Source organism: Ranitomeya imitator, chromosome 3 (assembly GCF_032444005.1).
Source record: "Ranitomeya imitator isolate aRanImi1 chromosome 3, aRanImi1.pri, whole genome shotgun sequence".
Lineage (NCBI taxonomy): Eukaryota > Metazoa > Chordata > Amphibia > Anura > Dendrobatidae > Ranitomeya > Ranitomeya imitator.
Genome location: NC_091284.1, coordinates 477,167,866 through 477,180,033, shown reverse-complemented (window position 1 = coordinate 477,180,033; position 12,168 = coordinate 477,167,866). Strand labels below are relative to the sequence as shown.

Sequence of the window (12,168 nt, the reverse complement as noted above, 5' to 3'; positions counted from 1 at the left end):
GCAGATTAACCCCTGCACTGCTAAAAGAAACCTGCACAATATAATATGAAGGTGAAATGCTTCTAATCAGTGCGGAAATAGAAGAAATCAGACACTGCAGTCTTCTTACTCCTCTCTGTTGTGGTAATCTCGGGACATCACTCTTCCTGATCAATCAATCAAAATGAATGTGAACTTAAAAAATAACCGTCGACATACTCACTGCTCCCAGTCAATAGCTGGGAGATATCTAGTATTTAAGGCATGCTCCCCTCTTTAGTTAGTTGTCAGTTCCCATGAACCTATTCCTGCACCGATCCCTGAACCTATTTTGTGAGTACCTGAACCTGTTGCTAAACCTGCATAGTCTGAACCCAACCTGTACCTGTTATCCATGTTACCTGAGCCAGAAACTGCTCCAGTGGTACCTGAGCCTGAAGCCACTCCGACGGTACCTGAAGCCACTCCAGCATTACTGGAGCTTGAAGTCGCTCTGGCATTACCTCAACCTGAAGCCGCTCTGGCGATACCTGAACCTGAAACCGCTGTGGCTGTAGCTGCATCCGATCCTTTGGTACCTGAACCTGCAGCTGCTCCAGTGGAACCTGAACCAGTACCAGTGTGCAACCTGTCAAGTGCTCCAGGATGCTCACTGTCTGAACCTGCACCAGTGTTCATCCTGTCTAGTGTTCCAGGATCTGTATTGCCTGAAACTGCATCAGTATCCAGAAATGCCTTGGACTCCAAGTCTATATCTGCAATCCTGAGGTTAGCTGCCACATTACCAGGGACTGCTCTTGGAGTGGAATCTGGCAGCCACCTGCAGTTCAAGCTTAACTCCACCATCAGGAACTCTAGCGAAGACCAGATGGCCGCTTAGCCACACCCCTCCAAGGGTAAGCCCAGACAGGGCGCAGTGGGTCCACAATCCACGTGCGTGGCAGAAATCTGCTTTTTTTCTCCTTCTGGACTTATCATTCATTCCCAATATTCTCAATATATGGGTAAAATCTGTCTTCAGTGAATTCAGAAGTTCTATGGAGAAATGTAACTGTCATTTCAGGAGAACTTGCAGCAGAATGTCTATGACTGCTCTTCCACCTCTCCAAGGAATTTTAAAAGCACCATCTCTCATGTCCTATCTCAATAATGATAATATTCTCTTCACTGAGTTCAGATTTTACCTATGAACTGAGAGTGAAATTTCAATCCAGGAGGAGAAAGCACATTTCTGTGATAAGACATATTATAAAGTTGTTTATTTTCATGTGAATTATTAATTTAAAGGATAAAAAAAGAAAATGATGGTTACTCTTTAAGCATAAAGAATACCAAAAGGCACCTATTAGCTTACTGAAACTGTAACATTCCATATCTGCTCTACATGAAAGTGATCAGTTTGTCAGAATTACTTTGTTAACACCCTGCTGTTCTGTTCGGTCTGGGGAGACCTATTTTGAACTTTAGTATTTTTTGGGGTGTTCAAGATGCGGTTCTGAAACTTGTGGTTGATTGACTTAAATGAGGATGGGTCGGTCGGCCACGGGTTTCAGAGCCGCATCTTGAATATTTTAAAGAATATTGAAGTTCAAAGTCGGTCATTTTTGACCAACAGAACAGCAGGGTTAAAGAAAAACAATCGGACAACAATCTTATATATTTCTTAAGCCGGTAGCATTATAAAACCCAGTTAGGCATACTACAAAATAAATTGGTGCTATATGGAAACGTATGCAGACATAAATTGATTCGGGGTGGTCGCTGAAAGTTTCAGAGAAACAACAGTGATAAAGGAGTGAATAAAAGGCAAAGAGAAAAATGGCAGGCTAATGGTGCCACCACACAAAAAATGAATAAAGACAATAGATTTATTTGTATTGTTAACAATAGACATACATTATATTTAATTTAATAACAAATAAAATGCAGAAACCTCCTAAAATATTTAACACTTCAACATTAACAAACTTTTCTATTTACACAAAATAATAGTTTCCAAGTATTGAAGACTGGATTTATCTTATAGACTTTTGTTTGTCTAAGCTGTTATGAATGTGTAATATTTTCATACTTTACAAATTCAGAAAATAGATAGACATGGACATTCATTTCACTTATATAAAAAAAAACCTTGATAACCTGAACATGAATTGGAAACTAAAAAGTCACATCTGCACCTGTCTAATCTTCAAACACATTGTTCAACCAACTCATTTTTGCAGAAGATTGCTGATTTGGCACCATAATAATGGGAATTTACAAGACTGGTAAAATGAAGCTTACCTGTGGCATCAAATACAGCTGTAGGAGCAGAAGCTGACTGCATCCTGCCAGAGATCAGGACTTCAACTGATCAGATTAGCAGCAGACTCCCTCACTCTCTGCTACAAGCTCTCCCCCCAAAGCTGCAACTCATCCAGTCCTGCACAGTGTAGACACTGCCTGCCTATACATAGCTCAATGTGACCTGCTGGGGAGACAGGTGTGATATGTGGCCCAGGGTGATGATGCCTGCTTCTCTCATTACATCTCTGCTCACTGAATTTTTTATACTTCTTTTCATTATTTTGTGGTGCAATTTTCACACAGTTTATTTCTTCATGTATTTAAATGCAAATAATTGTAATATTATATGAAAAAGATGAATGCTATTTGTAGAGAAGTTATTAATTGATCATATTATACAATAGGTTACTGCATAGTTTAGGTTTAGAGACAAGGGGTTTTCTGGGAATAGCGTTTTTCACCCTATGAGCTAGCGCTTGGTTAAAATATTAAAAAGAGAGAATTGGGACATCTGTGCAAATGCTGCAGAAATTATGCATGCACACATGTGGAAATATGCATATGCATTGTAAAATATGCATTATAAAAGAACTTCTTAGTAGGGAGCAGATTTACTGTGATCAGTAATAGAGATTTGTACTCTATCAACCAACGCTTTGTTAAGTACACACATAAAAAAAGTTTTACTCACCCTTCCCAGGTCCAGCTCTGCCTTTCTGCCACTGCTCCAGAGATTGTTTAGAGGCTGCAGTGCACACCATCGCTGCGCCCAAACTTTAAGCTCAGCGGATTTGTCGATTTTTAAATCCAATAGCCAAAAAATCACATTTTAACCAATCTAATATATAAAGCTGAATGTGTGTATGTGTGTATGTATGTATGTATGTGTGTATGTCCGGGATTGGCATCTGCACCGTCGCAGCTACAGCCACAAAATTTTGCGCAGTCACACGTCTGGACCCTGAGAGCGTCATATGCTATGCTGTGAGGCGAAATTTTAACCCTGCGCGTTCCAATTCACCAAACAATTTTGCCCCTATCTACATAATGGGGAAAAAGTGAAAGGAAAAGTGTTGGAGGCGTCGCAGCTACAGCAACAAAATTTTGCACAGTCACACGTCTGGACCCCGAGAGCGTCATAGGCTATGTTGTGAGGTGAAATTTTAACCCCGCGCTTTCCAATTCATCAAACAATTTTGCCCCTATCTACATAATGGGGAAAAAGTGAAAGGAAAAGTGTTGGAGGCAAATTGACAGCTGCCAGATGTGAACAAGGGGGACTTAAAGAGTGGGAGCGATGGCGCCAAAGAGTATATACCGTACAGTTGCTAAGGTGGGGCCCCGACATGGGATACTCACCAACCACACACGGGGATATGAACACACACACAAAAGGCGCCCCAAAAAACAACGTGCTTGAACACATATACCACCCTCAGCACACATTTCACCACACATACACCAACCTCGCCACATAAAAGTCGAAACACAAAAGTCGCCGCTCAAAACTCGCCACGCGCAAAACTCGCCACATGCAAAACTAGGCTCATGCAAAACTCGCCACACGTGCAAAACTCACCTCATGGAAAACTTGCCACACGCAAAACTTGCACACGCTGAAAAATTGCCACATGCACAAAAGTTGCAACACATGCAAAAGTTGCCTCACACAAAACTTGCACATACTCAAAACGCACCACACATAAAACTCGCCACGCGCTAAACTCGCCATCCGCAAAACTTGCTGCACACAACTTGCTACACTAACCTGTGACAGGCAACTCGACACACAAAAAGTTGCTACACACATGTTGCCACACAAAACTCATCTCACAAAAGTTGCTACATGCATGTCACCACATGCAACTCAACACACACAACTTGACACATGAAACTCGCCCTAAAAGACACACAAGTCTGGTATTATCCTTTAAAAATAAAAATCTGATTAATAAGCAGACAAACTACAAGAGCAACAAATGTACCATATAGGAAATACGGCAGCTGTCAGTCACATGACCTGTCTATTATGTGTATGTGTGAGCTAATATATACTGCCAGGGGGAGGGCTTCCTGTTGGCTGGGGATTTATCTGACTGCCAATTTAGCTTACAAATACTGAGGTAAAAATACTGACCAAATAATGTGTGAATGCGGTCTAATACAGGAGGAAATGACACACAGATATATACTATATACAGTGGGGCAAAAAAGTATTTAGTCAGTCAGCAATAGTGCAAGTTCCACCACTTAAAAAGATGAGAGGCGTCTGTAATTTACATCATAGGTAGACCTCAACTATGGGAGACAAACTGAGAAAAAAAAATCCAGAAAATCACATTGTCTGTTTTTTTAACATTTTATTTGCATATTATGGTGGAAAATAAGTATTTGGTCAGAAACAAACAATCAAGATTTCTGGCTCTCACAGACCTGTAACTTCTTCTTTAAGAGTCTCCTCTTTCCTCCACTCATTACCTGTAGTAATGGCACCTGTTTAAACTTGTTATCAGTATAAAAAGATACCTGTGCACACCCTCAAACAGTCTGACTCCAAACTCCACTATGGTGAAGACCAAAGAGCTGTCAAAGGACACCAGAAACAAAATTGTAGCCCTGCACCAGGCTGGGAAGACTGAATCTGCAATAGCCAACCAGCTTGAAGTGAAGAAATCAACAGTGGGAGCAATAATTAGAAAATGGAAGACATACAAGACCACTGATAATCTCCCTCGATCTGGGGCTCCACGCAAAATCCCACCCCGTGGGGTCAGAATGATCACAAGAACGGTGAGCAAAAATCCCAGAATCATGCTGGAGGACCTAGTGAATGAACTGCAGAGAGCTGGGACCAATGTAACAAGGCCTACCATAAGTAACACACTACGCCACCATGGACTCAGATCCTGCAGTGCCAGATGTGTCCCACTGCTTAAGCCAGTACATGTCCGGGCCCGTCTGAAGTTTGCTAGAGAGCATTTGGATGATCCAGAGGAGTTTTGGGAGAATGTCCTATGGTCTGATGAAACCAAACTGGAACTGTTTGGTAGAAACACAACTTGTCGTGTTTGGAGGAAAAAGAATACTGAGTTGCATCCATCAAACACCATACCTACTGTAAAGCATGGTGGTGGAAACATCATGCTTTGGGGCTGTTTCTCTGCAAAGGGGCCAGGACGACTGATCCGGGTACATGAAAGAATGAATGGGGCCATGTATCGTGAGATTTTGAGTGCAAACCTCCTTCCATCAGCAAGGGCATTGAAGATGAAACGTGGCTGGGTCTTTCAACATGACAATGATCCCAAGCACACCGCCAGGGCAACGAAGGAGTGGCTTCGTAAGAAGCATTTCAAGGTCCTGGAGTGGCCTAGCCAGTCTCCAGATCTCAACCCTATAGAAAACCTTTGGAGGGAGTTGAAAGTCCGTGTTGCCAAGCGAAAAGCCAAAAACATCACTGCTCTAGAGGAGATCTGCATGGAGGAATGGGCCAACATACCAACAACAGTGTGTGGCAACCTTGTGAAGACTTACAGAAAACGTTTGACCTCTGTCATTGCCAACAAAGGATATATTACAAAGTATTGAGATGAAATTTTGTTTCTGACCAAATACTTATTTTCCACCATAATATGCAAATAAAATGTTAAAAAAACAGACAATGTGATTTTCTGGATTTTTTTTTCTCAGTTTGTCTCCCATAGTTGAGGTCTACCTATGATGTAAATTACAGACGCCTCTCATCTTTTTAAGTGGTGGAACTTGCACTATTGCTGACTGACTAAATACTTTTTTGCCCCACTGTACAGGAGATTACACACAGGTATATACTATATACAGGAGAGATGACACACAGGTATATACTATATACAGGAGGAGATGACACACAAGTATATATTATATACAGGAGGAGATGACACACAGGTATATACTATATACAGGAGCAGATGACACACAGGTATATACTATATACAGGAGCAGATGACACACAGGTATATACTATATACAGGAGGAGATGACATACAGGTATATACTATATACAGGAGGAGATGACACACAGGTATATACTATATACAGGAGGAGATGACGCACACATATACTATATACAGGGGACATGACACACAGGTATATACTATATACAGGAGGAGATGACGTACAGGTATATACTATATACAGGAGGACATGACACACATGTATATACTATATACAGGAGGAGATGACATACAGGTACATACTATATACAGGGGTGATGACACACAGGTATATACTATATACAGTGGAGATGACACACAGGTATATACTATATACAGGAGGAGATGACATACAGGTATATACTATATACTGGAGGAGATGACACACAGGTATATACTATATACAGGAGCAGATGATACACAGGTATATACTATATACAGGAGGAGATGACTTACAGGTACATACTATATACAGGAGGAGATGACATACAGGTATATACTATATAAAAGAGGAGATGACATAGGTATATAGAGGAGATGACATACAGCAGGTATATACTATATACAGGGGAGATGACATACAGGTATATACTATATACAGGAGATGACATACAGGTACATACTATATACAGGAGGAGATGACATACAGGTATATACTATATAAAAGAGGAGATGACATAGGTATATAGAGGAGATGACATACAGCAGGTATATACTATATACAGGGGAGATGACATACAGGTATATACTATATACAGGAGATGACATACAGGTATATACTATATATAGTAGGAGATGACATACAGGTATATAGTATATACAGAAGAGATGACATACAGGTATATAACAGAGGAGATGACACATGGGTATATACAATATACAGGAGGAGATGACATACAGCAGGTATATACTATTTACAGGGGAGATGACATACAGGTAAATACTATATACAAGAGAAGACATACAAGTGTATACTATATATAAGGGAGATGACAAACATGTATATACTGAGGTGAAAATGAAAAGGTGTAAGTGCAAAATGAGAGGAGTGAAGGAAAATAGTGGAGTGATCGGAAAATGACAGATGTGAGGTCGAAATGACAAGTGTTAGGGGGGAATGAGAGGAGTGAGGGGGAAAATAAGAGGAATGAGGGGGAAAATGAGAGGTGTAAGGGAGAAAATGAGAGGTGTAAGGGAGAAAATGAGAGGCATGATGGGAAAATAAGAGACATGAGGTGCTATAACTAACCACAGATATTTACTATGCCCAGGCAACGCCGGGCTCTTCAGCTAGCCCAAAATAAAACTTAATTTTTAATTTTTAAATTAAAATATAAGTGCAAATAATATGCTAAAGTGTACAATAAAATTACACTCTGTTCCTTATTGTTTAAAAGTACCCAATAAGCTTTTGGTGCTGTATATATGGGTACACACCTCCAATAGCCTCAAATTATATAACTAGTGTAAAGCAAAAGGACTAACGTCCATTATCTAATCATCAGGGATTGTGTCCTATTTTGTAATCTCTATAGACAAGGGGAAGAAGGCACTATTAAAATAGAAAAAGCACTTCCCAAAATTTGTTTCATCCTTAAGGGCTTTATCGGGGCAATGAGGCAAATGCAAACCAAAATAAATTATCTATAACCTCATAAATAGCTCTGTTGATGGCACAAGCAGCAGAGCTTAGTGATTAGCTGCAGCAATGACGTGATTACTGCAAACTGTAAACAATCACTGGATCTGTGACGGAGAGACAGAGTGGGACCCAGTGAAGGTAAGTAACACTTCACACCACTTTTTTTTTTTTCATTTTAACTATGCGCCGGACAATAGGTTGCAAAATATTTTTCCTGGAAAACCACTTTAATATAAATTAACAGGTCGCAGTAAATCTATCCCCTACTAAGAAGTTATTCACAAGTTATTCCAAATTCACAAATTTCCAGAAGGGTGGATTCACACACAACGTTGGACAAAAAAAACATTATATATTTGTCAGGAAGATATGAATTATTTTCCATTGTTCGGGGGATACAACCAGAGCTGGTCTACTATTCCTCCCATCATTGGTTTCTGTAGTACCAAATCCTTTCTGCAGCCCGTCTCCCTCTCTGTGAATTTCCACCCCCCTTCCTTCAGGCAAATGGTCAGTGTGGAATGTGAGTTTTATGGCCTACTGAACGTGTTTTCACCCCAAAAGATCGCTTTGTCTTATAAACAAAATACTCAAAATCAAATTCAATAAGACACATTAATCCCAGAAGCATGAAAATTAGATTTCCAGGATCTGGGCACTTGGAGTTACACATGGCAGCGTTTATCAGCATTTAGGGCCATCAGAAACCTGGGAAATGAATTTCTGCCCATCAACAAATCACAAACATATCGTGTTTGTACTCTAAATAATGGTAAAATTGCAGGGGAAAAAATAATGCCAATATCGTTGGCCTGTGAGCTTCCAGGCCAAAGATATGAAGAAAAGGAGTTATCAATAATGTTCCAAGGTATGTGTACCAGAAAACAGCCCATATGTCAGGTTAGCAAAGTGTGAGGTCTTAGCTTTATGGCTCAAGCATAGAACAAGAACGTCCATCTTTGGCATTTATTCAGAGTCAGTAGTGAGAGCTAAACACCGGGATCATTTCTTTGGGATCTCTTGTACCCTTTAACACGTCATACCTGTGACTGAAATTTAGTAAGTTTCATATTTTCATTCCTTTTATTTCATAACTGGTTGTACATACTTGTATTTCGTCTCATTTGTAATATCATTTTGTAGCTTTTGTAAACACTGCCGATTCTTCTGGAGTAAAATTATAAATTTGCTAGCTTCATTTTTCTTGACCTATAAGAGATCCGCCATGTACTCTGTGCAAATTCAAGCTACATAACGGATGAGCGATCCACCTATAAGAGATCGGTGGTGGCAGCATAGTTTTCGTATTTATGTGGTGTTGGGGACTTGGTGGTGATTGGATCGAGGTATATAAATGTTCCTATCAGGAACCGGTGGTATATATACATCCTGTCACCTCACGTGCCACAAAATTCAACATAAATTAGAGCAGCTGCACCTTTTTCTTATCCTCTGTCAATACCCTTATTGGTCAGCAGGGTAGGGGGAGCGCCAGACAGCTACAAGTTCATGACTAAAAGTCAAGTTTTTCTGACAATTTTGTCGTTTCTGATGTTTGTTTCGGCCAAATACCTTCCCAATAAATTCTTGCTAGATATGTATTATGATATTTGCAATGAAACTTGTTAAACTTTTTCGATATATAATATTCATTTATGGAATGTTCACTGGTAACATAAAAGTCATAATGCCAGAATCTTTCATGTGTAAATGAATATAGAATATATTGAATCAAGTATATTAGTCCTGTAAAAGTGCCTCTTATTGCAGATGACTTTCTCCGGGATAGTCTGGCAATTTCACATTATTAATGGATGGATGAGCAGCTGCAGGTGAGTACAGTTCAATGTCACATTATTAAGCCTAAATTGAATAAAGAAACTGTAGTGAAATCTATATATGGGATGTATGTGCTGGATTCTTAAACACAAAATATCGAATGTTAGAATGTTATGGTAATAATATATACCATTTGAACATGCAATTCTCCAGCTATTAAAAAGGTACTCCCAGTAATATTTTTTTATTAAATGTGTGCATATATACCATATGAAATGTAGTGTGAGTGTATTAATATACTCGGCAACCAGCGCTCTCTCCGGTATCCAATGCCGTTCTGCTCCGCTTCTCAGAGATATCACCACAATTGCGACTGGCCGGAGAGTCTGCAGGGCGGTGATGTCACTGACAAATGAAGGAAAATAGTACTGGACACCAGAGAGAGAAAAAGTAAGTAAGAATATTATTAATATACTCACACACACTACATTACATGTGCGGCGCCCCAGGGTCCTGGTCGTCGCAGTGGTATTGCTTTCCTCCAGGGGAGAATGATGCTACGTTTGGAGGCAAAGAAGGATAACTGCATCCAGGTACCACAAACATGCAACACATTTCACACTCCAGGCGACCAGGGGGAGCTCTTGCTCCTATTTATTAGGTCACTCCCCACATTGGTCGCCTGTAGGGAAAGTTAGTAAGTTGCTGGCTGAGCTCCGCTCAGTTAGTTGGTCCCTGGCAGGGGTGGGATCCTGTCAGAGAGCAAAGGAGAAGGACATGGAGCTGTGCATGCCCTCAGAGCTGCAGCTCCTAGAAAGAGACATTGAAGGCATAATTGTGTTGCAGCGAGCGTGCAAGGAAGTCATAGCAAAGGAGTGGATATCAGAAGGGGACCAGCCCTACACAGGCTGCCTCCTTCTGAGGCGCAGAAGCCCGGTAGCCGTAACACCGAGGGATTAATGACCTCTATGCCTTGCTCCAGAGACCGGCAGGACAGCTAATTTCACGTTACCTGTCCGCCCTACACTCAGGAGGCATGGTGGCACCCGCTTAGAGGCTATGGCATGATAGAGTCCCTATAAACCGCCTCAAGCCACCAGCCATACGGGTTTGTCCTATCCTATCTGGGGGACAGAGAGAGAGACATAACATCTACAACAGTTGTGAGGACATTATGAGAAGCTTAGCAGTAAGGGACTACAACACTGCAGTAAAAGGAAGGCTACTGATTTCCACCTGGACAAAGGGGACTCTGGACTTGCCTCCAAACCGGCAGGACTCTGCCTGCCCTGTGATCTGGTGCCCTGGACTGTGGATGCTGAAGTCTTCAGTAAAGGTAAAGAGACTGCAACCTTGTTTCCTCGTTCTTCTCTGCGCCTCTCACCATCCACCATCTACACACAGGGAAGCCCTGGGGACATACTTCACCTGTGGGAAGGTATACCATCTAGCTGCCATAACATCATAACCACTTAAAGCAGCGTCGGTCACTCTGACCGAATACTACAGGTGGCATCACAAACACAAACTCTATCCCTTTAAAGACATTTCACTTTTACACGGACGGCTCAGGGCCATGGACTGGGTCAGCCACCGTGACATCCCCCTGTGAACAGCAGGACCCGGTACCGAGTACCCCACGGCCCCATGGGGGCAATCCACATGCACATATACACATTTAATAAAAAAATTGATCGGAGTGCTTCTTTAATGATTGCTAAGATAGATACTGTAGATATTTCATATATAGATAGATACTATGTATATATCACTTAAAGTCCCTATTATATGTAACTCATTTATTGTGCTTTCCTATGACTTCTACTTGACTGTCATTCTGTGATGGAAATTACATTATGCACTTTTGATTTTCCTTTACTTAACCCCTTAGTGACCGAGCCAAATTTTTGAAATCTGACCAGTGTCACTTTATGTGGTAATAACTCTGCAATGCTTCAACAAATCCCAGTGATTTTGAGATCGTTTTTTCATGACACATTATACTTTATGATAATGGTAAATTTAGTTCAAAATTTTTTGTGTTTATTTATAAAAAATATAAAAAATTTGAGAAAAATGTTAAAAAATTTGCAATTTTCTAAATTTGAATGATTATCCCTTTAATCCAGATAGTTATACAACAGCAAACCATTAATAAATAACATTTCCCTCATGTCTGCTTTACATCAGCACCATTTGTAAAATGTTATTTTATTTTGTTAGCATTTTAGGAGGTTTAAAAATGTAGCAGCAATTTTTCATTTTTTCAAAGAAATTTACCACATTTATTTTTTTAGGGACTTATCCATGTTTGAAGTGACTTTAGGGGTCCCATATATTGGGAAACCCCCAAACGTGATACCATTTTAAAAACAGCACCCCTAAACATATTGAAAACTGCTGTCAGGTAGTTTATTAACCCTTCAGGTGCTTTACAGGAATTAATGCAAAGTGGCATGACAGAAATGAAAATGTATATTTTTACCACCTAAATGTTGCTAACTTCTAAAC

General features: G+C 40.4%; 1 protein-coding gene across 1 annotated transcript in view; it reads right to left on the bottom strand.

The window, feature by feature from the left end:
* Positions 1–2,347, bottom strand: part of TMEM255B (transmembrane protein 255B) — a 176,717-nt gene extending 174,370 nt beyond the window's left edge. The window contains exon 1 of the mRNA XM_069760180.1: positions 2,263–2,347. Within this exon, the coding sequence (XP_069616281.1) occupies positions 2,263–2,305 (43 nt within the window). The 5' untranslated portion in view covers positions 2,306–2,347. The remainder of the gene's footprint in view (positions 1–2,262) is intronic.
* Between the last annotated feature and the right edge of the window lie 9,821 nt (positions 2,348–12,168).